Source organism: Heterodontus francisci, chromosome 6, assembly GCF_036365525.1.
Source record: "Heterodontus francisci isolate sHetFra1 chromosome 6, sHetFra1.hap1, whole genome shotgun sequence".
Taxonomy (NCBI): domain Eukaryota; kingdom Metazoa; phylum Chordata; class Chondrichthyes; order Heterodontiformes; family Heterodontidae; genus Heterodontus; species Heterodontus francisci.
Window position 1 is genome coordinate 36,809,447 of NC_090376.1, and position 26,949 is coordinate 36,836,395.

Below are 26,949 nucleotides of genomic sequence, written 5' to 3' on the forward strand. Positions count from 1 at the left end.
GGACAATGGTAGAAACGTAGATTGGGAGAGCAGGAATGGGAAAGTGAGAGTTATCAGATTGAGGAAAGAGGGACAACTTAAGATGTTTTTAGTGAAATTTAAAGTGGGTAAAAGAAAGTTACTGTGTCTTTTGTTCGAATGTGTTGTCAGGCAAACCCCACCTGAGGCACACATTATTTCACCACATGAACATTAAAACTAAAAATTGCAATCTCTGACTGGAAGGACATTTGCATAATACAAGACAATGTGGAAACAAAGGGAGCCAGTTCCTGTTCCTCCAATACACAAAATTGGTCAAACAAGTTCCAGTCACATATCTAGCTGGCTGAAGCTTTTGGATTTGAAATTCCAACATAGGATGTTGAAGAGACTGTTCCATTTAAGCAGCTAGTCACATGACTAACCTGCTGAGCACCCTGGGATCTTTATGAATTTTAAACTCCCAACAGAGGTCAGAGAACGCCGTGTGCTCATGGACAGAGAAGATCTCCTCTGCCTGCCTGTCAGCCTTCATCTCTTCCCATGGAACTGAATCTTGTGAAAATACGTGAAACTCAAAGAGAGAAAGGTTTGCCACGTGAACCAAGTTTTAAGAAGATTACTGGGCCCCAACTAAACGCAAGACTATTTCTTCAATCAAGGACAACAGCGAGCTCGAGAAACAAGATATTGCCTCAAATTGTTCTACTTATCTTTTCTTCTGCTCTTTTCTGTCCCTATTTTGCATGTTTTTAGCGCGTGTGCATGCTAGCATGAGTGTGTCATATATCAGTAAGCGTGAACCGTATTAGAGTTTAAGTTTAAGGTTTAATAAATGTCATATTTCTGCTTTAAACCAAAGAAAGCCTGTTTGTGCTCAGTTCTTTGCCTTATAATTGGAAACTGAATAAGGATGCAGACAAAGGGGAGCTCAAAACACAGTGTGTTTAAAATTAAACCTTGTTACAATAAGACCAGGTGAATATAGCAAAAGACCCCTAAAGACATTGCTCACCTGGTCGTAACAGTGTGAATGTTGGAAGCCTCCATGAATGAATGTCCCTATCTGTGTAGCTTGTGTTCTGTAGAATCAACAGTCATTAACCCTTTGTAGTCTGGCTTTAATGTCAAAAGCATGAGTCTGTTACTTGTTCTATTTTTACACGTGTATATTTTTGTGGGAACCTTGAGTCATGTTTTGGTTGTGAACTAGTTGAATCTGTGTGTTCCTGGGGATCGGGACAGGGAATTTAACACAGATTTTTGGTACTTTGAATTCATAACCCATCACAGGAATCAATTCTTATAAGTTGTTAGGAATTAAGAAAGCGTGAATGTGATTGTTGAGTGTGTTCATTTCAATTTGGGATTGTGCACTCAGAAATGGGATATAAAAGCTGAATTACATTTTAAATTAAAGATGCTGGTGTAATGTTTTCTTTTTTTTATTTTAAAAGTTGGTTTTGCAAGTCTAAAAAGGCAATGAACAATTTTGTAAGAGATAAGCTTCAGCCTTGAAGGACTGAAGAAGGCTGGCAGAAATCCAATTTGAAGTTTAAAACACCGTTTTAATTGGACCAAAGTTTAAAATCTGCTCTTGCTTTATTTTGCAGATTAAATTGAAGACATGTCTTACTGACTGTTTTTAAGTAGCAAACATCAGGTATTGGGCACTAAAATAAAAGCAAAATACTGCGGATGCTGGAAATCTGAAATAAAAACAAGAAATGCTGGAAATACTCAGCAGGTCTGGCAGCAACTGTGGAGAGAGAAGCAGAGTTAATGTTTCAGGTCAGTGACCCTTCTTCAGAACCCTGGGCTCAGGGGCAGAGCCACAATGGATTCTTTGTGGGTTTTCTTTTAAAAACAGGTGACGATGGTTTCCAGGGCCACATGAGAACTGATGCATGAGATCCAGCAGCTTTATGAATTTAAGAAATTAACTGCAGACATCAAATGTCACAGCACAGTCACAACTTTTCAAAAACTTTTATTTGTTATCTTCCGAGACAAATGCTTGAGAAGGAGAGATAGTTGCAAGCACTTCTGTCTTTAATGTAAAACACCTTACCAAGCCTGGGCAGAAGAAATTGGAATCGATAAACAAAATTATCAGTAGTTATTTCAAGCACTCAAGGGGCAATTTATTTGAAATTTAAGGGGATAATCAAATTTTTAGAAAACTAAAAACAGTCTAGGTGGTTTCTCCGAACATCAAAAAATAAGGCTCTTTTGAAGATAAATGGAACATTAACGAAATCTGTCACCCCAGCAACACTGTCATCTGAATATGGAATAATTTGAGATGGTGAAAATCCAGTGTAATTTAGCAAGTTACTTTTAAGAAATTAAAATGTCATCTAAGATAGAGAACAAACGAACAAAATATGTTTATGCCTGGAATCAAATGGGAATGTTTGATTTTATTTTAAAGATATTATGAATATTGGACAGTAGACTTTCTCCAGGGCTCAAAATGAAATAAAGTTATAACTAATGGGAATTGGCAATTAGATCTGGCTGATGCAAGAGCTAATAAAAGAATTTTGGGGACAATGGTGAAATTGGAATTCAAACCATTTAATTAATATAGTGTAGAACTTCCAAGAAGTCCAGAACTTTCCAATGAAAATCAGAAAAGTGTAAATAAGACTAGCAATTTGATAGCTTTCTATTGGAGATATACGTATCCTTGCCTATGAGCTTTTTCGAAAGAGCTACATTTGATAGTCTGGCCACTACCCAAGACATCGGGACCATGCAGGGGGAAGTAAGCAAAGATCTCAGACAGACCACCACCATCCACCCACCCCCCTCACCTTTTTGATCTTTTGCCTGAGAGTCGAGAATGTGTGGCAAGGTACTGGGATACTGGTGTAAGTGTGCAGATGTGATTTGTTACATGTAAAGCAACTAACATGCAAAATGCAAGGTGAAATGCACTGTCAGAAATGCACAGTCTCAGACATGTTCACCTACTTGACAAACAGCATGGCATGAAATGGTTAATGTGGCCAGTAGAGTGAGACAACATTTTAAATTATCAAGGCATTGACACATACTCCATAGAGAAAATGAGCTTACAATAATCAGGATAAATTAAACACATTGGTAATGATCAGACAGAGTAAAATTAAAGTTCAGAAAGACATTTGAAGGGCTAGAAAAGTAATAATATTTTGTTAAGAACTATCCACAAGATGGATGCAGGCAAAGAGAGAGCTGGAGAATCTTCTAAGTCCATGCATGATGGAAATATTGTGATATTGTAATGAATGTAATATGACACTTTTGTGACCAGTGTGATTGGGCCATGGATCCATGGACGTTGCCATCACGATTAGATGGGTTAGAATCAAGGAAGGGGAACTGTTGGATATCTGTACAGCAGGCAGCACTGCAACCTGGAATAGAGAGGACCACCACCTCACAGAAACACTTACTAAGAATGGTGCAGAAAACTGACTGTACGATGTGGGAAATACAACAGCTAGGCGACCAACAGTGGTGGGAGATTGTATATAATGTTGGCCAACACCCATAGCTCCAGACTCTGTCCATGTTTATGATACTAACCCAGCCATAGTATTAGCAGCAGGACTCTAAATGCTTTGCTATTTGCTACTTGTGGGACAAGTGTGTTACAATTAAATAAATTCAATTAATTGGAATTGAAAGTTCGTCTCAGTAATGTGCCATGAAAATATCACTGATCATCATAAAAACCCACCTGGTTTGCTAATGTCCTCGAGGGAATGAAATCTGCCGTCCTTACCTGGTCTGGCCTATATGCGACTCCAGACACACAACAATGTGATTGACTCTTAACTGCCCTCTGAAATGGCCTAACAAGCCACTCAGTTGTCAAGGGCAATTAAGGATGAGAAACAAACGCTGGCCTTGCCAGCAACATCCACATCCTATGACAGAATTTAAAAAATCTAGTACATATGATAAGGAACAATGGGCTGTTGTTTTGACAAGCCATCTTTTAATAAGACATTACTTGGATTAAGACTGAATACATTCTTGGGTTGAGGAGACTTTGAAGAAATGCTCAAACCTCAGCTCATTCGTTGCTGAAACCCTCATCTATGCCAGACCTGAAACGTTAACTTTGCTTCTCTCGCCACTGATGCTGCCAGACCTGCTGAGTATTTCCAGCACTTTTTGTTTTTGCTTCAAATTTCCAGCATCTGCAGTATTTTGCTTTTATTCAATTATTTCATTGCTTTCCTGGCTGGCATTCCTTCTTGCACCCCTGCATAAACTTCAGCTCACCCAAAATTCTGATGTCCATATCCTCACTTGCATAAAAAGCAGAACTTTAACTGCCAAGTAGGGTGGGTTCAGTGTAGGCAGGAGTGTTAAATCCCCGAAAAGTGGTGTTTGATCGGGAACCCAGCATGATCCTGCATACTTCTGGGTTTAACCCGGGCGGGTTTGCCGGCGAGTGGGAAACCTCAGTGATGCTGTCACGGAAGTAATTAAGATGTGGAAATGGGAAATTAACTGAGGATTTTTTTTATTCATTCATGGTATGTGGGCATCGCTGGCCAGACCAGTATTTATTGTCCACCCCTAATTGCCCTTGAAAAGGTGGTGCTGAGCTGCCTTCTTGAACAGCTGCAGTCCTTGTGGGGTAGGTACACCCACAGTGCTGTTAGGAAGGGAGTTCCAGGATTTTGACCCAGCGACAGTGAAGGAACAGCGATATAGTTCCAAGTCAGGATGGTGTGTGACTTGGAGGGGAACTTGCAGGTGGTGGTGTTCCCATGCATTTCCTGCCCTTGTCCTTCAAGTTGGTAGAGGTCGCGGGTTTGGAAGGTGCTGTCTAAGGAGCCTTGGTGCGTTGCTGCAGTGCATCTTGTAGATGGTACACACTGCTGCCACTGTGCGTCAGTGGTGGAGGGAGTGAATATTTGTAGATAGGGTGCCAATCAAGCGGGCTGCTTTGTCCTGAATGGTGTCGAGCTTCTTGAGTGTTGTTGGAGCTGCACCCATCCAAGCAAGTGGAGAGTATTCCATCACACTCCTGACTTGTGCCTTGTAGATGGTGGACAGGCTTTGGGGAGTCAGGAGGTGAGTTACTCGCCGCAGCATTTCTAGCCTCTGACCTGCTCTTGTAGCCACAGTACTTATATGGCTACTCCAGTTCAGTTTCTGGTCAATGGTAGCCCCTAGGATGTTGATAGTGGGGAATTCAGCAATGGTAATGCCATTGAATGTCAAGGGGAGATGGTTAGATTCTCTCTAGTTGGAGATGGTCATTTCCTGGCACTTGTGTGGCGCGAATGTTACTTGCCACTTATCAGCCCAAGCCTGGATATTGTTCAAGTCTTGCTGCATTTCTACATGGACTGCTTCAGTATCTGAGGAGTCACGAATGGTGCTGAACATTGTGCAATCATCAGCGAGCATCTCCACTTCTGACCTTATGATTGAAGGAAGGTCATTGATGAAGCAGCTGAAGATGGTTGGGCCTAGGACACTACCCTGAGCAACTCCTGCAGTGATGTCCTGGAGCTCAGATGATTGACCTCCAACAACCACAGCCATCTTCCTTTGCGCTAGGTATGACTCCATTGACCTCAGTTTTCCTTGGGCTCCTTGACGTCATACTCGGTCAAATGCTGCCTTGATGTCAAGGGCAGTCACTCTCACCTCACCTCTTTTGTCCATGTTTGAACCAAGGTTGAAATGTGTTCAGGAGCTGAGTGGCCCTGGCGGAACCCAAACTGAGCATCACTAAGCAGGTTATTGCTAAGCAAGTGCCGCTTGATGGCACTGTTGATGACACTTTCCATCACTTTATTGATGATTGAGAGTAGGCTGATGGGGTGGTAATTGGCTGCGTTGGACTTGTCCTGCTTTTTGTGTTCTTATTTAACTGAGCATTCTGGTTTTAACAGCCAATACATAGGTTTACCGAGCTCACAAGGGTCAACAAGGTGGGAACACAACGAAGACTCGTTCAATAAAAACCAACATGCTGGAAAACCTTTAAAGAGTGAAATTGCAAAGCTTGCAGCCAGTCTCAGTGAAAAGCTTGTGCTCATGGGACTTGTTCTGAAAGCCTGATTTCAATGCTTTGAAGGTGGTTTTCAACATTTTGGAAATCATTTCACTTGCCTTGGACTTTACTCATCTTGATTTCAACTTTCCCCGTCAGTCTTCACTGCAGCATGGGAACAACTTATGCAGCAGTAGCACAGACCTCTGATGAGGAGCAAAGGGAGCAGCCACACCACTAATATCAGCAGAAGCCACCCCAACAGCTGTGGCAGGAAAAGCAACAGCACCAGCATCACCTGCCTTCTCTGCAGCCACATGTCACTCCACAGGACAAGAGGATGGACACAGAGCTCTAGCTCAAAGGAGGCGATACCCCAGCACAGGGTATACAGACAGAGGATGAGCTTTTCGGACATGATGGAGCAACAATGCCTCAGGTAGCTCACGCTTTCACAGCAGGTCGTTGTTGACATCGGCAGCCTCCTGGAAGACCGCCTTCTTCTAAGAGGGTCTGGTGGACACACATTGCCAATGGTCGTCAAGGTCACCACAGTCCTTAATTTCACCTCCAGCTCCTTCCAGGGATCTGCTGGTGACATCTCCAGGGTCTCACAATCTGCTGCCCATAAGTGCATCTCCCAGGTCACTGATGCCTTGTTTTCCAAGGCTGTCACTTAGGTTCACTTTGACATAGATGAGGCCAGTCAAACACAGAGGGCTGTCAGTTTTGCTGCAATGGCTGGATTCCCATAGGTGCAGGGAGTCATTGATTGCACATGTGGCAATCAAGGCACCCTCAGAGCAGCCTGGAGTCTTCATTTCTCACAAGGGATTCTACTCCCTCAATACTCAGATCGTTTGTGACCACCAGAAGGTTATCATGTATGTCTGCACAAGCTATCTTGGGAGCTGCCATAATTCATTCATTCTGCAGCATTCACATCTCCTACAGGTTTCAGTTCCTCCACACAGCGACAGCGGCTGGCTCCTTGGAGACAAGGCTACCATCTGAGGACCTGGCTGCACCACATCAGTGAACCAGAGTAGAGATACAACGGGCTGGATTTTGTGTGGGAGGTGAGGCTCCCGGCTCCTGGGTAAAGCCCGCCTCTGCCTTTTTGTGCCTCCAGGGTCAGAGGTGGGGGCGGTGGAGGGCTCATCGCCTCCCCGTTGCCAAGCGATCTTACCGGACCAATTGAGGCCCTTAAGTGGCCTATTAATGGCCAATTAAGGGCCTCTTCCTGCCACCACTGGGATCTTACCAGTCGGGGGTTCCTCCACCACGCGGGAGGGCGCCTTGTAACATGAGGCGCATTCTTTGCGGGCTTGGGAGGGCGCATCACTCCTCCATGAGCAATCCACGGAGGACCCCAGGCAAGAACCACTTTACCCTCTGAAAAACCCCTCCTCCTGGACTGCATGACGTCCCCCACCCCCCCCACCTTGGGAGGGTGCATCACTCCTCCATGAGCAATCCACGGAGGACCCCAGGCAAGAACCACTTTACCCTCTGAAAAACCCCTCCTCCTGGACTGCATGACATCCCCCACCCCCCCCACCGGGGCTTTCCGGACTAGCCCTGGTGACCCCGCCTCACTTACCTGAGGTCTAGGCGCCCAGCACTGGGCATGTGTCCATGGCCTCTGCAGTATGAGCAATGGGCACCGCTCCCAGTGGCCATACTACTGAGCTGCCGGCCCTGTAATTGGTCAGCAGCTCTTGGAGGCGGGATCCCTGTCTTTAAAGGGATGCGGATCCTGGCTCCTGAAACTTAGTTTTAAAAAGACTGGAGGATCACCACATCAAGGGTCTCCAGAATAATTGTGAGCTGCTGTGCCCTGCACAACATCATGCTGCAGAGAGAAGTGGAGCTGTGGAAAAAGGAAGGTGCAGAACTATCAGCATTCTGGAGGAAGAGGACAAGCCAGATGTGGACACGGTGTCTGCAGCCACTCACCTCACTGCCAGAAAAGCCCACCTCATACAGGTATGCTTCATCCAATCTTTGAGTGCATGAGGGTATTTGACAGTGCCATCAGAAACCTTGTGCTCCTCCCCAACCCCACCAAACACAATCTGTCACATTCACACCTTTACCTCCTCATAAAACCTGGCCGCACCATTCACCTGAAAGCTACTATTCAGGGTGAATGGGGGATGTAAAAAAAGACGGGGAACGAGGAATTCAAATATAATGTTTCATTCATTGCAATGAGCTTTAATATCATAAATATTGCTATGCACACCCAAGTGAATCGTCTTACATAACTAGTAAGTCTTTCTCATCTGCTTCCTATTAAACCTATGTGGTGCAACCTCTGTGGCTTCAGCAGAACTGGAGGAAGGCTGCTCGTTGCTCTACTCTGACAGATGGCTGCTCTCTGGGTTTTGGAACCCCTGAGCGGCCACCAAAGACTGCTCCACCTGCGACTGAGTCACTGGGGCGGGAGGCAGCGCATGGGGCTCTGTCTGGGAGGTTTGGGGCTGGAAGCAAGGTTTAAGAAGTGGAAGCGCCTTGCGAAAAGTCCCCATTGCTATGTGGCCTTCCTCTGTCTTTCCTCTCTCCATCTCATGGCCCATCTCCACTTTCCTGCTGGACATGAGGTGGAGAGCACTTTGCTGCATTTCAGTGAGGCGTTAAGCCACAAAGGCGAGGCTTTCCTCCATCCTCTGTAAAGTGGCAGACAGAATGTGCAGGCCAGTGGGCTGGGCCAGCATACACTCAATGGCCTGCCACACCTAATTCTCCACACAGGTGGCCATCAGCACAAATGCCTGAGACATCATGGTACTCATGCTATAGATGGACTCCTCCAATCTCTCTCCAAGGGTATGCAATGCCTCTGGAAATACTGACAGAAGCACACACATTTCTTGTTGCTGCTCCACAAGTTCCCCTTTCATGGGTGACCCCAATGTGATGTGTGCCTCACCATGTGACAATGTAGTTATCTATAACTCAGGACCCACCAAAGTGAGTGTATGTGCAATGGTGGAGGGTGTGCATGAGTCATGTAACAGTGCACCCTCAGAGTGCTTGCCCTCCTCCGAGGACTCCTCAGCCTCCTCCCACAGACAGCTCCATGTCACCCTCGATAGACCTGTGAGAGATCAAGGACATGAGTCAGTACTGACATGGGAAAAGGGTTCAAACTTGAAATTGAAATGTCATGATATTTCAGTTAGTGATGACATCAATTTAGCATGAGTTATTTTGTTTAAAATTTGTTTCATAGGATGTGGGCATTGCTGGAAAGGCCAGCATTTGTTGCTCATCCCTAATTGCCCTCAAGGTGGTGGTGAGCTGCCTTCTTGAATTGCTGCAGTCCATCTGGTGCAGGGACACCCACAGTGCTGCTGGGGAGGGAGTTCCAGGATTTTGATCCAGTGACAACAAAATATTTCCAAGTCAGGATGATGTGAGACTTGGAGGGGAACTTTCAGATGGTGATGTTCCCATGCATCTGCTGCCCTTGTCCTTCAAGGTGGAACAGGTCACAGGTTTGGAAGGTGCTGCAGTGCATCTTGTATATGGTACACATTGCTGTCACTGTGTGATGGGCGGTGGAGGGAGTGAATGTTTAAGGTGGTAGATGGGGTGCCTATCAAGCGGGCTGCTTTGGCCTGGATGGTGTCAAGCTTCCTGTGTGTTGTTGGAGCTGCACTCGTCCAGGCAAGTGGAGAGTATTCCATCATGTTCCTGACTTGTGCCTTGTAGACGGTGGGCAGGCATTGGGGAGTCAGGAAGTGAGTTACTCGCCGCAGAGTTCCCAGCCTGGGACCTGCTTTTGTCGTGACTGTGCAGTGCCAAGTGGCAGAGTGATATCTCATGCTGTCATGAGGTCTGTGGTCTACCCCCATCTCTCCATTGCTGACACCTAATGTCTGTGGCACCCTGTCGATCTCCAAGGCATCCTCCTCCAATGCAGTCAGGGTGGCTGTGGCTGCAGGTCCACCCTGAGTTCTCTGCCTCTCCCTGGAGCTCTGAGCTCTCTCCTCTTCCAATGAGAGTAAAGGCAAGAAGTGGAATGTGTGTTAAGGATGGAATGAAAACATTTGTGGAGGGTGACTGTGAGGAATGGGTGCAGGATGGCAATAGGATGAGGGTGTGTGAGTGTTGACTGTTCAGGTGGAGATTTGAGGAGGTGCCTGGAAGGAAAGGAAATGTGCAGAACTGCAAGATGTGTTGGCCAGAGGAGTGTTGTGCAGGAGAATGCGAGGGGAGTCAAAGAGTGATGGATGCCACCTGAAAGTGGTATCCACTCACCTTTCCTGACCTAATGAGGTCATTAAACCTTTTCCAACACTGAATCCAGGCCCTGGGCACCACACGTCTACTTCTGACAGCCTCCGCATCTTCCAGCCGTGCTTTTTTAGTCTGGCCTCTTCCTCCTGTCCTGAGGAAACAGCACACCCCTTCTGGCCCTCACTGCCTCCAGCATGACCTCCAGGGAAGAGTCAGAGATCTGGGGAGCAGCCTTCCCACATCTTCCTTCCATTTATTTGTCTCCACATGCCTTCACAATCAACGTTTCATGCAGCCATTCTGTCCCCTAACGGGGTCCCTTTAAATAGAGATTCTTCATTGACAGAGTACGAGTCATCATCATACCTACGCTCTGCGATTGGTCGCGAAACACAGAATCGGGATGCTAGTGCCCTGGCTGAGTTAAAGAGCCACGGCAATGCCGGCTGAGAAAACAAATGGGTTCTGAACCCGTCACTGGCCTCCCCACTGCGTGCAGGCCTGTTCAGTTAAAATTCTGCCCAAAGTCTCACTCTTCCATTACCCTTATCCGGTTGACCTACATTGACCCCCAGCCACCCCCCTATACCTCAAATGTAAATTCTATGGTTCTCTGGTTCTAATTTCTAATCCTTGATAATCTATCACTGTAACCTCTTTCAGCCTTACTGCAACCCCCACTCCCCAAAACTCTCAATTCATCTCTCTTTGGCCTCTTAGAGTAATAGAGTTTTACACCACAGCAACAGGCCCTTTGGCCCAACGCGCCTGCGCTGACCATCAAGCACCTGTCCTAACTAATCCCATTTCCCGCACTTGGCCCGTAGCCTTGTATGTTATGGCGTTTCAAGTGCCCATCTAAATACTTCTTGAATGTCGTGAGTGTTCCTGCCTCTACCACTCCTTTAGGCAGTGTGTTCCAGATTCCAACCACCCTCAGGGTGAAAAAATTCTTCCTCAACTCCCCACTAAACCTCCTGCCCATTACCTCAAATCTATGCCCCCTAGTTATTGACGTCTCCGCTAAGGGAAAAACTTTCTTCCTATCTATCCTATCAATGCCCATCATAATTTTGTATACCTCAATCAGGTCCCCCCTCAGCCTTCTCCACTCCAAGGAAAACAACCCTAGCCTATCCAGTCTGTCTTCATAACTGAAATGCTCCAGCCCAGGCAACAACCTGGTGAATCTCCTCTGCACCCTCTCCAGTGCAATCACATGCTTCCTACAGTGTGGCGACCAGGACTGTACACAGTACTCCAGCTGTGGCCTAACTAGCATTTTATATAGCTCCATCATAACCTCCTGGCTCCTATACCCTACGCCTCAGCCAATAAAGGCAAATATCCTGTATGCCTTCCTAACCACCTTTTCTACCTGTGCTGCTGCCTTCAGTGATCTATGGACAAGCACCCCAAGGTCCCTCTGACCCTCTGTACTCCCTAGGGTTCTACCATCCATTGTATATTCCATCGCCTTCTTAGACCTTCCAAAGTGCATCACCTCACACTTCTCAGGATTAAACTCCATTTGCCACTGCTCTGCCCATCTTACCAGCCCATCTATATCATCCTGCAGTCTAAGGCTTTCCTCCTCACTATTTACACCACCACCAATTTTCGTGTCGTCTACGAACTTACTGATCATACCTCCTATATTCACATCTAAATCATTAATGTACACGACAAACAGTAAGGGTCTCAGCACCGATCCCTGCGGTCCACCACTGGTCGCAGGCTTCCAATCGCAAAAACAACCCTCTACCATCACCCTCTGCCTCCTTCTACTAAGCCAATTTGCCAAAATACCCTGGATCCCATGAGCCTTTACTTTTTAACCAATCTCCCATGCGGGACCTTATCAAAAGCCTTACTGAAGTCCATATAGACTACATCAACTGCTTTACCCTCATCTACACTTTTAGTCACCTCCTCGAAAAATTCAATCAAATTTGTTAGACACGATCTCCCCCTGACAAAGCCATGCTGACTATCCCTGATTAATCCCTGCCTCTCCAAGTGGAGATTAATTCTGTCTCTCAGACATTTTTCTAATAATTTCCCTACCACTGATGTTAGACTCCAGGCCTGAAATTACCTGGTTTATCCCTGCTACCCTTCTTGAATAATGGTACCACATTCACTGTCCTCCAACCCTCTGGTACCTCTCCTGTGGCCTCTCTCTTGTGCATCATATCCGCACACCCACTACCCCACTCACCCACTGATCCCCACGTCTCACCACTGGCAGTTGTGCCTTCATGTACTTAGGCCCCACACATTGGAGTCTCTCTGCCATCCCCTCCACTTTTAAGACTTGCCTTCAAGCCCATTTCTTTTGGTCAGCCCTCTTGATTTTATTTGGCTTGTTGCCTGTTTTTTCTTACACATCTGTAACTGTCTTGGGATATTTTTCTATGTTAATGGAGCTATTCAAATGTAAGTTGTACTTATGTCAGTAATTGTCTGCTATGGTAAGTTGCAGAACAGGGTTAATAAGAGAAGTGAAGAGGTAATTATATTACCTATCAAGTGCTACAATTTAATGACTTGAGCAATGATCTTGCAAGCAAAACCTCAAAATTTGAAATGCAAGGCAAACAATGAGGAATAATGTAACCACATCCAGAAACATTTTGTTCTTTTGTTGCATGTAACTCATCATGGATTAATACAAAAATAATTAGTATGAGAGCAAGAAACCAAAAAACAACATTTTTCATATCATAGCGCTCGAATCAGCAGAGATCTAGGGGTTACTGTGGATAAAGTTAGCAAACTGACAGCCCAGTGCTGGACTGCAGTTGAAGAAATGAATAGAAGGAATTGGTTACATTTGTGAAGCACTTAAATCAAAATAGGTTGTAATGTCACTATATAACACATTCATCAGGATCCATCTGGAATACTTATGCCCAGTGTCAGCTGTGGCTCAGTGGTAGCACTCTCACCTCTGAGTTACAAAGGTGGTGGGTTTAAATCCCACTCCAGACACTTGTGCACGTAATCCGGGCTGACACTGCAGAATGTCTGTCCTCTCAGGTGGGTGTAAAGATCCCATGGCACTATTCAAAGAAGAAAACTCCCTGGAGTTCTGATCATTATTTAACCCCTACCAACATCTAAAAAAGACAATCCAAGCATTTATTTAACTGCTGCTTGTGGGAGCTTACGATGCACAAGTTGGCTGCCACATTTCCTACACTGCAACAATGACGACACTTCAGAAGTACGTCACTGGTTGTAAAGTGCGGGGGAACATTTTGAGATTGTGAAAGGATCTACATAAATGCCAGTCTTTTTTTCTTTTACTTCTGGTGATATTATAACAGGAACAATATTATTCACCTTAAAAATTTTGCAGTGCTTACAAATCTAAATTATGGAGAGGGTAAATAAATTAACTTGTTTTCTTTATGAAGTGAACAACATTAAATTAACCTAATTGAAGCTTTCAAGATTATGAGGGGAATTAAGAAAGATCCAGAACTCTTCTTACTATGGGAAATATACTAAATGAGAGACCTTATGAATTAGGAAGCTTGGAGTGCAAACACACAGACATACAATTAGGAGCAGGAGTAGGCCACTCGGCCTCTCGAGCCTGCTTTGCCATTCAACAAATCATGGCTGATCTGACTGTAACCTCAACTCCACATTCCCACCTACCTAACCTTTCACCCCCTTGCTTATCAAGAATCTATCTAACTCTGCCTTAAAGATCTTCAAACACTTTGCTTCCACTGCTTTTTGAGGGAGAATTCCAAAGACTCTCAACCCTGAGAGAAAAAAATTCTCCTCATCTCAGTCTTAAATGAGCGACCCCTTATTTTTAAACAGTGACCCCAAGTTCTAGATTCTCCCACATGAGGAAACATCCTTTCCACATCCACGCTGTCAAGACCTCTCAGGGTCTTATATGTTTCAAGCAAGTCACCTCTTACTCTTCTAAACTCCAGTGGATACAAGCCTAGCCTGTCCGACTTTTCCTCATATGACAACCTGTCCATTCCAGGTATTAGTCGAATAAACCTTCTCTGAATTGCTTCCAACGCATTTACGTCCTTCCTTCAATAAGGAGACCAATACTGTACACAGTACTCCAGATGTGGTCCTGTATAACTGAAGCATAACATCCCTACTTCTGTATTCGATTCCCCTTGCAATAAATGATAACATTCTATTAGCTTTCCTAATTACTAGCTGCACCTGCATACTAACCTTTTGCAATTCATGCACTGGGACACCCAGATCCCTTTGCATTTCAGAGCTCTGCAATCTCTCATCATTTAGATAATATGGTTCTTTTTTATTCTTCTTGCCAAAATGGACATTTTCACATTTCCCACAAGACACTCCATTTGTTAGATCTTTACCCACTCACTTAATCTATCTATATCCCTTTGTAGCCTCATGTCCTACCTATCTTTGTCTCATCAGCAAATTTAGCAACCGTACCTTCGGTCCCTTCATCCAAGTCATTTATATCAATTGTAAAATGTTGAAGCGCCAGCACTGATCCCTGTGGCACACCACTCATTACACCTTGCCAATCAGGAAATGACTCATTTATGCCTACTCTCTGTTTGCTGTTAGCTAGCCAATCTTCTATCCATGCCAATATGTTACTCCCTACTCCATGAACTTTTATATTCCACAATAATTGTTGATCTGGCACCTTATCAAATACCTTCTGGAAATCTAAGTACAGTACATCCACCCTTTATTCACAGCACGTTACAGCTGAAAAGAACACCAATTGGTTAAACATGATTTCCCTTTCATAAAACCATGTTGACTCTGCCTGATTACCTTGATTTTTTCTAAGTGCCCTACTATAACGTCTTTAAAAATAGCTTCTAACATTTTCCCCATGACAGATGTTAAGCTAACTGGCCTGTAGTTTCCCACTTTCTGTCTCCCTCCCTTTTTGAATAAAGGAGTTACATTCCCTATTTTCCAATCAAACGGGACCTTCCCCGAATCAAGGGAATTTTGAAAAATTGAAACCAACGTATCAACTATCTAACTAGGATGATGTCCATCAGGACCCGGTGACTTGACAGGCCACAGCTCCAACAATTTGCTCAGTACTACTCTGGTGACTGCAATTTTCTTTAGTTCCTCCCACCCTTTGTTATGATCCTGTAGTTTTTTTTTCGGGAAGAATGCAATGTGCCTTTAAGGCTGGAAAAGGAGCCATACTGCTTTAAGAACCAGCAAGCCTCAGGAGTTAGAGAAAGTGCTTTTTGGTTGACGTTGGAGAGGAAACCAACCAGCTTCAAAGAGTGCATCCTGGTTACCCGGCAACAGCCAGAGACCAAGAACCGGATATAGAATGTTGGAATTATCTTTTGAACTGGCTTTTTAGTTGAGATAGACTGTTCTAACTGAGGAAACAGACAGACTGCTGTGTGTTAGCACCTGAAAGGAGGGCTCTCAGACCATTTAAACTGAAGGAAGAGAATTTAGTCTGTTTATTTATTATTCTCTCTCAAATTCTAAAAAGTCAAGACAAAACAGAGATCTCTGATCATTTAAGCTGAAGGAAGGGAAGTTAGACTGTGACAATCTTTTATCCTTCAAAAATTCTAAAGCCAAATTGATTCATTAAGAAGTGTTTGCAAGTTGTTAATTGTAGAAATTCATCGCTGGAGAAGGAAAGCAATAATTTCGACTTCTGAATTAGACTATGGACTGTTCTACAGTTGAAGAAGCTTTTCTCCCCCCACCAGACGGCTGTGAGGACTTCAAGCAACCTTGGACTGTTCGCCATCCAGCAGGAACGTAAATCTGCATGGACTCTAATTTTTTCTCTTTTAAGTGTTGTTCATATCTTAGTAGTGTTTATGAATTTAGTTTTTCTCATTAAACAGTTGATTTGTTGATTTAAAGACACCTGGTTTGGTTAGCCTCATTCGGGGGTTAATAGATGGTACAATTTGGCTGGGTCTTTCTTTAATTTGGAAAGTTTAAAATGATATGTTAGGCGATCTGTGGATGCAATCATATATGATTGCTGCTGTTTAGGTCATTAACTAATCCTATCGCATTGCACAATACCAGGTCTAGTATAGCCTGCTTTCTGGTTGGCTCCAGAACGTGTTCAAAGAAACTATCCTGAAAATATTCTATGAACTCCTCATCTCGGCTACATTTGCCCATTTTTCCAGTCTATATGTAGATTAAAATCCACATGAGTAGGTTGTGACGTAAGGCTAAAACTATTTGTATAATGGATAATAAATGTGTGAAACAGGTTCCAATGAAAGTCTTTGGAGTGAACAGGATACAGGAGTTCAATAGGCAAATTATTTTTTAGAACAGATTAAGGAATATGATGAGAAGGCAGATGTATTGAATTAAACTCAAACATCAATCTTGTTGGGCTTTCCTATTCCTAAACTATTTTACATAGGTATGACCAATTAGTACCACAGTTTTTTATGGTTCAAGCTGGCTGCATGATGACATGTCAGCTGCACAATGATGAAGCTGGCACTAAGAGTTTGGAATGGAGTCCAATTCTCTGTGCCTTACTCAGTAATCAAGATTCTGAGCCTAGCAGGTCCGCAGTATTCCAAGACACTGTTAATGACTGAACTGGCGCATCAGTGGAACCTGGAGAAACAGATATTGGTACTGGAATTCTTTCCACTTACTTCCAGAAAACTCTGCCAGTCAACAGGTTGGTCCATTCTGGGAAAGCACATATTCTGTGCTGGTAAACTGCAAGCTTTTAAACTGAAGCAACACATCGGTGCAAACATGTGGTCCCCTAGGCTTATTACTTGCCAAACTACATTGAAGTTAATAGTATATTTGCCCTATGGTGAGAGTATATCAATATCAAGCAAACAGAAACTCAAGCGAATTTCTTCGCAGTTTTGTTTCGAGACTTATCAAGCATTGTGATGAGCTCCTGTATGTATGAGATCCGACTGACAGAAAAACAAAACTGGGAGCAGTTCCTACTGCATTGTCTCGGTTCCAACATTAGTGCTTTCTTCATTCCATTTACCTTGTCATTAGGAAATCAAATGAAACACTACTCACAAGGTGTATTCCTATAATAAGGCCAAAATAAAGTAAAATAATATAGTAAATCTAGATCCATTTCAAACTATCCAGTAATACTTAAACCAAGTGAGATTTACTCTGCTCACAATTTAATTATATGTAAAGTCGGGATTAATTCAAAAAGTTTTTGGAGTGCCCTTCATGTCTTTTATTTTAAGCATCAAAAACAGGAAGATTATCAAGAAATATCAATGCATAACAACAAAATTTGGGAAAATAGTAAACATTCCTAAAATACAAAGTAAAAGGGGCATAAATGTGCTCTGACTTTGTACAAATTTCCATGATTATAAAATACTGTCAAATTATTTTAGTAGTAAAATACATTTACAACATTTGTGAGTAAGCTGCATTGCAACATGATGATTGCTAAAAATTGATGTTTAAAGTACTATGGCTTTACTAGAATTTAATTTTGTAATACTTGCTCTGAATGGTATATTGTAGTCATTGTATGCAGTGTACCCATTTTGTGATCAACACTGGTGCAGTCATTATATATAGTTCATATTTTACATTTTGAGTCTATTGTCATTCTACAATATTAAAACTGTTAATGGACATACATCTTAATATACCTTTTCATTCCTTTATTGTTCACCTCCATTATAAACCATAATTGCTGAAATACTAATCTTAGGCCAGTTTTGTAGTATAACCTCCGTCATAATTAACTACTTGCCTGGCTTGTAAATTGTACATTATTGTAAAGAGCTATTATATTAAAAGTAAATTAGAAATGCAACTTTTTTTCATCCTTCACAGTTAGAACTTCAAAACCCTTTCAGTTCACATTCAAATAATATTCAAAGGTTTATACTGCTGGATGTCCTAAGTGAAGTGTATTTTGGGAGGTATTAAATTATATATCTTATGCATGTGCCGATTTTGAATTTGTAACTGATATTTACATTGATCTTATCCAAATTTTCATGCCATAGCACCAGGAAAATTAAAGAGAACACTGGAGCCTTAAATTTGACCTGCAATTGGGGAAAATAATTTTCTAACTCTTCTATTTTTCCATTCCCTATAACTGTAAATCAACATATGTAAATTCATATCATGTATTTAACAAAGGAAAATAGCATATATCCAAGTTGTTTTCTTTATTTTACAACTATGCATAATCAATAATCTGCAAACAGATCTTCAATGTGCATTATGATTCCATTGAATTATAGTCATCCAGCCCCCTGTCAATGCTGCTCTACAGCTATGCTGTAGGTGTTCTCAAGGGATTGCAGGCATAAATGCTAAAATAAACTATTACCTATACTTACTAGGATTTTGAATTTTTATTGTTGAGTCAGGTTCTGGATGAGGCTTGTGAACAACTTGTGTGCACACTTGTTCTGTCAAAATCTGAACAAGAAGTAAAAAAAATGAACATATTCCTTCATAAGCAGCAGCTAACCTTTATACAATATCCATAGTAACGACTATTTTACTAACATTGACCTGGAATTTGCAATGATAGTAACAGTGAGGCTCATTTATAAGTGAAGAAATCTGACAGCAACTTCTGGAGTACACACATGCACAGTTAAACATCCTCCACAGGGTGCACTATCGTAGTCCTCGTCAATAGTCATGGCACTGAAATGACTGCAACAGTGTGAGCTTGCTGTACTCGTCCTCTAGTACCGCACTAAAAACGGCTGAAAAAGTTATGACTGGTGCGTTCAGGAGTAAGTGAGTTTTGAAACTACATGATAAGTGATAATTACTAAACAATCTTACTTAAAAAATTAATTTTAAGTGTGGAGTCTCATTTCCTGAGAAGAAAATTAGAATTGGAGATTTAAAAAATTAAAACAAATTGTTTTTTTTCTTTTTCGGTTGTCCCTTTTATCTCCTTCCCTTAATCCTATCTAACCTCTCAAATCTTTATTTTGTTTTCTTACATCATTTAAATATAATTTATATTTCCTGCTTTATATTCCCTGGTTTGGACTCCATGGGCTGAATTTTACCAGCCATCCACGTTGGAAGTCATGGCGGGGGGGCCTGGAAAATTCTTCTGGGAGAGGCTCGCTATGACCCCCGACGCCGGGGAGGCACTGTCACATTTTACCAGCGGCAAGGCCTTGGTGCAGCTCGGCAGCGAAGCCTTCATCTAAATATGCTAATCGTATTACGATTAATTAACATTTAGCTGGGAGCAACGGCTGTCCCACGCCAATGTTCCGGCTGCTGGCTGAAACTCACGCGCCTTTGGATCTCTGTTCAGAGATCCAAGGCATGACACTGGTGGGGAGGAGTGAAATTTGCAGGGCTGGGGGGGTGGAGGCAGAAAACCATTCCGATTGGTTGTGGGATGGTGGGAAGGGGTTGAGGGTCAAGGATGCTGCAGTTGTTGTGGGGAGGGGGGACCTGGGTGGTGGTGAAAGTTCGGCATATTAAAAAGTGGTTTTCTTGAGGGATAGGCCATTTTATTTATTGAGAACTCAATGGTGGGGTGGGGGGGGTGGAAGAGGGGATTCAAAGTTTAAATAAAGTTTTATTTCCAATTTTCATGTAGCAGCACCTTTAAAAATGTAAATTTATCTGAAGGGCTTGAAGCTCTTTAAAAATGGCATCAGCACCTGAGCCGTTGTCAGGGACGAACGCCCTCCCCCTTTACATCCTCGGGGGCAGGCGTTCCGCCCTCTCCATGCTAATGAGCCGCCGCACTCAATATAAAAGCAGCTCAGTGATGGGTGATCTGCGCGGGTGGATCGCCATCTTCAATGCGCGCTGCCGCCATGCTCTAAAAGATGCCAGAGAAGAGGAAATCTCTACCGACAAGCCCAGAAAAACTCTGTGGGAACCTGTCAGTGAGGCAAACGCTGAGCACCATTCCTACGCAGCTGAGAGCAAAATCCAGGTCATTAAGTTCTTTATTGCACACAGCTTCGCATTCTTGAAAATAAGGTCAACATCCAAACAGGAATACAAATTGGGACACTGTCCCTTTATGATACTTGTGGCTTAGACATGCATATGATCTTCTCTCAACTGTGCTGTGCAACAGTCTCATTCTGAGGTAGGACTTGAGATTTTTCTCTCCTAATGTCAAAGACAGATCATGGTATTTTATGCTTTAAACCAAACAACAATTACAATTCCCTCCTGGACATGAAAGAAGTTTAAAGTTTTTTTTAAAATTGAGTTTTATTCAATACACGTGGTTTCTACCTGTTTGTGCTTCATTGTGATCTATCTCAATTGGGCTCATCTTGATGTGCCCCACTCCTGCACTCCTGGCCAGTCCTAATATCAATTTCTTATTGTATGTACAAGTTGAACAAAGGATGAAGTTTTTTTCCCAGTTAACAGTCACATACGGAACAGACAATCTTTCAGACTCAGTCATTAACGTTCTCAAATGAAGCAATCCAAAAATGAAGCAAACTAATGGTTAATTAGTTTTGCAACTTGAAAATAAGATTGCTTCTCACTTTAGTACACTTTACATCGAGAAACAAAAGACTTCCCCCTTCCTATACCTGTACTACTGTGAAGGCATTTTCAATGTTTTTGACTAGCAAGGGTTAAACAACAGTAACCAATAAGGCCTCAATACCTAACTTCTCTCTTATCCTTCCATCCACCCCGTCAACAAAAAGTCTATTTTTTTGGTGAAAGTGAATAAGTCATAATGCACAGTGAGGAACAGGTTTGTTGATGAATGGAAGTTAGAAATTAAAACATAAACAGCAGCACAATTAACACAGATAGGGCATCACAAAAAGTAAACTTTAATCGGGACAGGAGCACATAATTCTTCGATGTATACCTTTCCTAAATTATGGTATGGGAAGGATAACAAATCAAAATGATTCCTTGTGTTATTCTATGAAAAATATATTCTACAGTTACCGAAAACACATATTTCTATTTGATAGTTATGGAGGCATCCAGTTTTATTGTTGTGGGGAATATTAACTTGCAAAATCTGGAATTTAAGTCCTATTTCCTGGAGATATTTTAAGTTCTCCAAATATAGAGGTGTGATGAGTGCAAAGTGCAACTCCTGAGTTCTTTAACTAAAATACAAATTACAATCTGGATTTTGTATTTAAACATTATGTAAAGGAAAGTAGCAAGCAAGTAACATAACATACATATAGCGTAGCCATACAGTACAGGATAGTTTACACTGCTGTCCATAAATCTGTTTCTAGCTTGTTTATTTTATTTTCCATTTAAAAAAAATACTTAAATATGAAGAACAACCATTATATCACTTCAAGGTTTATTGGTACTCTCCTCAGATCAACCCAGGTGACCTATAAGCACCTAGTCATCATTTTTCGATGCAATACTTCCTGCAACTGTAACTTTAATCTTGTGAGATTGATAGCTCGGACTTCAGAGGTTTTTCAATTGAATAATTACTGTGAAATTCTTATAAATTTTAGTTCTCATAGGAAATAAAAAAAATTTAATAAAAAAAATAAAATAGGAAGGGTGGCTCAACCGTGCCTTACAAAAGAAATTAGGGATAGTATTAGATCCAAGGAGGAGAAATATAAAATGGCCAGAACAAGCAGCAAACCTGAGGATTGGGAGCAGTTTAGAATTCAGCAAAGGAGGACAAAGGGATTGATTAAGAAGGGGAAAATAGAGCATGAGAGTAAGCTTGCAGAGAACATAAAAACTGACTGTAAAAGCTTCTATAGATATGTGAAGAGAAAAAGATTAGTGAAGACAAATGTGGGTCCCTTACAGTCAGAAACAGGGAAATTTATAATGGGGAACAAAGAAATGGCAGACCAATTAAATACATACTTTGGTTCTGTCTTGACAAAGGAGGACACAAATTACCTCCCAGAAATGTTGGGGAACATAGGGTCTAGTGAGAAGGAGGAACTGCATGAAATCAGTATTAGTAAGGAAATGGTGTTAGGGAAATTGATGGGATTGAAGGCCGATAAATCCCCAGGGCCTGATAATCTACATCACAGAGTACTTAAGAAAGTGGCCCTTGAAATAGTAGATGCATTGCTGGTCATTTTTCAAAATTCTATAGACTCGGAAACAGTTCCAACAGATTGGAGGGTAGCTAATGTAACCCCACTATTTAAAAAAGGAGGCAGAGAGAAAACAGTGAATTATAGACCAGTCAGCCTGACATCAGTAGTGGGGAAAATGCTAGAGTCCATTATAAAAGATGCAATAGCAGAGCACTTGGAAAACAATGACAGGATCGCAAAACTTCAACCTGGATTTACGAAAGGGAAATCATGCTTGACAAATCTACTGGAATTTTTTGAGAATGTAACTTCTTCTTCTTCTTCTTTGGCCTCTTGTCTCGAGAGACAATGGGTAAGCGCCTGGAGGTGGTCAGTGGTTCGTGCAGCAGCGCCTGGAGTGGCTATAAAGGCCAATTCTAGAGTGACAGACTCTTCCACAGGTGCTGCAGATAAAATTGGTTGTCGGGGCTGTTACACAGTTGGCTCTCTCTTTGCGCTTCTGTCTTTTTTCCTGCCAACTGCTAAGTCTCTTCGACTCGCCACGCTTTAGACCCGCCTTTATGGTTGCCTGCCAGCTCTGGCAATCGCTGGCAACTGACTCCCATGACTTGTGATCAATGTCACAGGACTTCAAGTCACATTTGCAGACGTCTTTAAAGCGGAGCCATGGACGGCTGGTGGGTCTGGTATCAGTGACGAGCTCGCTGTACAATGTGTCCTTGGGGATCCTGCCCTCTTCCATGTGGCTCACATGGCTAATTGTAACTAGTAGAATAGATAAGGGAGATCCAGTGGATGTGGTGTATTTGGACTTTCAGAAGGCTTTTGATAAAGTCCCACATAAGAGATTAGCATGCAAAATTAAAGCACATGGGATTGGGGGTAAGGTACTGACATGAATGGAGAACTGGTTGGCAGACAGGAAACAAAGAGTAGGAATAAACGGGTCTTTTTCCGAGTGGCAGGCAGTGACTAGTGGGGTACTAGTGGGATCAGTGCTAGGACCCCAGCTATTCACAATATATGTTAATGATACAGATGAGGGAATTAAATGTAATATATCCAAGTTTGCAGATGACACAAAGCTGGGTGGGAGTGGGAGCTGTGAGGAGGATGCAAAGAAGTTCCAGTGTGATTTGGACAGGTTGAGAGAGTGGGAAAATACATGGCAGATGGAGTATAATGTGGATAAATGTGAGGTTATCCACTTAAGTGGAAAAAACAGAAAGGCAAATTATCTGAACGGCAATAGATTGGGAAAGGGGAAGGTGCAGCGAGATCGGGGTGTCCTTGCGCACCAGTCGCTGAAAGTAAGCATGCAGGTGCAGTAGTCAGTTAAGAAGGCAAATGGTATGTTGGCCTTCATAGCGAGAGGAATCGAGTACAGGAGCAGGGATGTCTTGCTGCAATTGTACAAGGCCTTGGTGAGACCACATCTGGAGTATTGTGTGCAGTTTTGGTCTCCTTATCTGAGGAAGGATGTTCTTGCTATGGAGGGAGTGCAGAAAAGGGTCACCAGACTGATTCCTGGGATGGCAGAACGTATGAAGAGAGATTGGGTCAATTAGGCTTGTATTCGCTAGAGTTTAGAAACCTACAAAATTCTAACAGGAATGGACAGACTCGATGCAGGAAGGATGTTCCCGATGGCACGGCAGTCCAGGACCAGAGGTCATAATCTAAGGATAAGGGGTAAGCCATTTAGGACTGAGATGAGGAGGGATTTCTTCATCCAGAGAGTGGTGAACCTGTGGAATTCTCTACCACAGAAAGCAGTTGAGGCCAAATCATTAAATATATTCAAGAAAGAGTTCGATATAGTTCTTTGGGCTAATGGGATCAAGGGATATGGGGAGAAAGCGGGAACAGGTTACTGAGTTTGGACGATCAGCCATGATCGTATTGAATGGTGGTGCAGGCTCGAAGGGCTGAATGGCCTACTCCTGCTCCTATTTTCTATGAATCTATCTATGAAATCTAAATTCCATGGATGCACTGAGATCTGCATCACTGTACATCATCAAATCTACCTGACTCTTATCTGACTCCATGGACTAGATTCAAGAAAGGGTACATTAATCTAGTATGGACTAATCCTGATTTGATTTATTTAAATGTTACACTGATTCAATATTTGATGTATCATTTAGTTTCTGTGCATTAATCTGTAAATGAATCTAATAACTTTACTGTATAAGTACTTGCGTAACAGCAATGTATTTTCTGCCTTTCAAGCGATACAGGAGGACATAGCAGGCACCTCATTTTTAATCCTTTGATGCAGCCAATGTGACAACGCATTAATTGTCAATCCCAAGTTGCCATGGTTATTTTTTTTTTTAAAAAGAGCAAGTGGCTTGCTGCGCCACTGCAAAGGGTATTAAGAATCATCCACATGATTTTCAGTGAATTACATACTGTAAATGGGGACTAATCATTAAACCTATGCATCTTAACTTATATGAAGCAAGTATAAGGCACAGATTCTAGATTATTCCTGATATGATCAACTTATGAAAAATATCTTTTTACTATGAACAAAGACAAAAATATTGAAAAATGCCTTGACTATAGCAACTTTATCTTTTCTCACACCAAATACTTTCAGAATGCAGAAATTTAATAAATATTCTAAAACAGTGAGTATTTGTTGTTATAGCTGCATACAGCATTAAATTCATCTTTGAATTGCAGTATGCCCAACAAATGCTCTCACACCAGTTACTGTAATTGACATGCTGTCTCATTTGTTCAATGTCTTACCTCATAAAGTGTATTGTATGTTGTTATAGTAAGAGTATTGGTGTGCAGCATTAGCCTTTCTCCAAGCAAAGTGAACAGACTGTGCGTGTGCATAATTTCCACCTTCCGTCTGAAAGAGTCACATGATTATAACAGACATGACTGATACTAATTCATTTTACAGTGATGAAAAATGTAACTAAATTCATGTTCTCTTCATTTAGGAGTCAATTTTGTTTAAGTCCATTGTCCAATATTCCTCTTAGTTAGGACCCATCAGACCACAATAGCTCCTATTTGTGATACTCATCAGCTCAAATTTCTGGCTTTTCTTTCACCACTTTCACTGGAGAACAAGGTATGAGCCATGTTAAGATTGCAAACGCTTAACACCTCAAAGGCGGCCCGAAAACAATGCAAATGTCACAATTCGTTTTTCAGTGGTGCGAGCTCATGAAAAGTCAAAAAATTTTAATATTCAGCACATTTAATATATTTTACAATTGTATTTATTCAATATCACAACGTTTCAAAGCATTTTACACAATGGTTTCCTTACTTTAAGTTGACCAACTGCTATATATGTAAATGTGGTAGCCATAACCCACAAGCAGCCATGAGTTTTGGTTGATGGTTGTTGAAGGAGGAATGCTGCTTGGAACCAGGTTTTCAGATTGACTGTAGGGATACATTTGCTAATTCACAGAAAATATATTTTCCTTCCCCACCCCATTTCGATCAATTGGTTTCACACACACATTCCTCACCACAAAGACAATGAAAGCAGAGTTTCCATCCTGTTACAAACAGGGAACATCGTGGCTTCATTTCAGTTTTCAAAATAGGTCGTTAAACTAGAAGCAGTTTCCCTTCGCAAAATTAAACAGTGACAATTCAGGATCAGGTGTCAATGCTGAAATGCCAGTAACCTTTAAAACTAATCAAATTATTGATCACTGAAGGTCAATGGGCATTTTATCTGTGAACTCCAGCTCACACCAGTCAGCGTTGTAGTTTTAATTACTGGCTGCTAGCAAGACAAAACAGACTATTTGAAATGTTAATAAATGCAAATTAATTAATAGAACATGGAATAAAATAATTTAATTTCTCCAACTGCTGATCCATCCAGGAGAATGTTAGAAGCAAGACTGCAAAATCTAGATATTAAAACATCACCATCTAAGAAGCAAGAACTGTTATTCCCCCAGTTTTGTTTTTCTGCCTTCAAAGTTATAGCTTAACATGAAAAAATTCCCATGGGAAGTACTGAGAAAAAAGCAAAAATGAAATACCTGCTCCCAAGCCAATGTGACTGATAGTTCGGAAGGACACAAGATGATTACACATGGCTCTATCACCCCTCCTTGATGATAAGGAAGCAACAAAATGTGTCCCTAGATGGACTAGTCAAGATTAAGAACTTTTTTTCAAAGAATCATCGAGAAGTTTAAATCCCATGACAGAATTAAAAAATATGGTGACAAAAAACCTTTGGAAGATCAGGTATTGGAGCTTTGAGAAAAAAATGTATGGAAAATTAAATAGCATGCCTTACATAAATATGGAGCAATAGTAGTACTGAACATATTTGAATATTTGCTATTGCTGAAGTTTCACCCTGTTTGATTGCATTTTTTCCCCCCCAAAAAATGGGACAATTCCCATCTCTCTGATCATGGCCTTTTCCAGTCAGCAGACTTATCTTCAACTCTTCATTATCCTGGTCTGTTCTTAATTTGACCCCAACTATGCTGTGGTCGCTAATTAAGCAAATTATGATAAATTTCAACCCAAAATACATTAAAATATAAAAATGAAAATTTCAATACTTTGTCCCAATCACACTCACTGAAGCTAAACTCCACACTGTTATGGCTCTTGCACTCCACAGGCTTCTCATAGCTCGAGAATATGGAAAGA

At 42.0% G+C, this 26,949-nt stretch overlaps 1 protein-coding gene across 6 annotated transcripts in view; it reads right to left on the reverse strand.

Annotated features, from left to right (window-relative positions):
• Positions 1 to 26,949, reverse strand: part of nbeaa (neurobeachin a) — a 988,762-nt gene that overhangs the window by 733,022 nt on the left and 228,791 nt on the right. For all 6 annotated transcript variants that reach the window (XM_068033481.1, XM_068033479.1, XM_068033480.1 and 3 more), the window contains exons 18-19: positions 25,048 to 25,156; positions 18,607 to 18,688 (exon numbers count right to left, since the gene is read on the reverse strand). In XM_068033481.1, the coding sequence (XP_067889582.1) occupies positions 18,607 to 18,688; positions 25,048 to 25,156 (191 nt within the window). The remainder of the gene's footprint in view (positions 1 to 18,606; positions 18,689 to 25,047; positions 25,157 to 26,949) is intronic.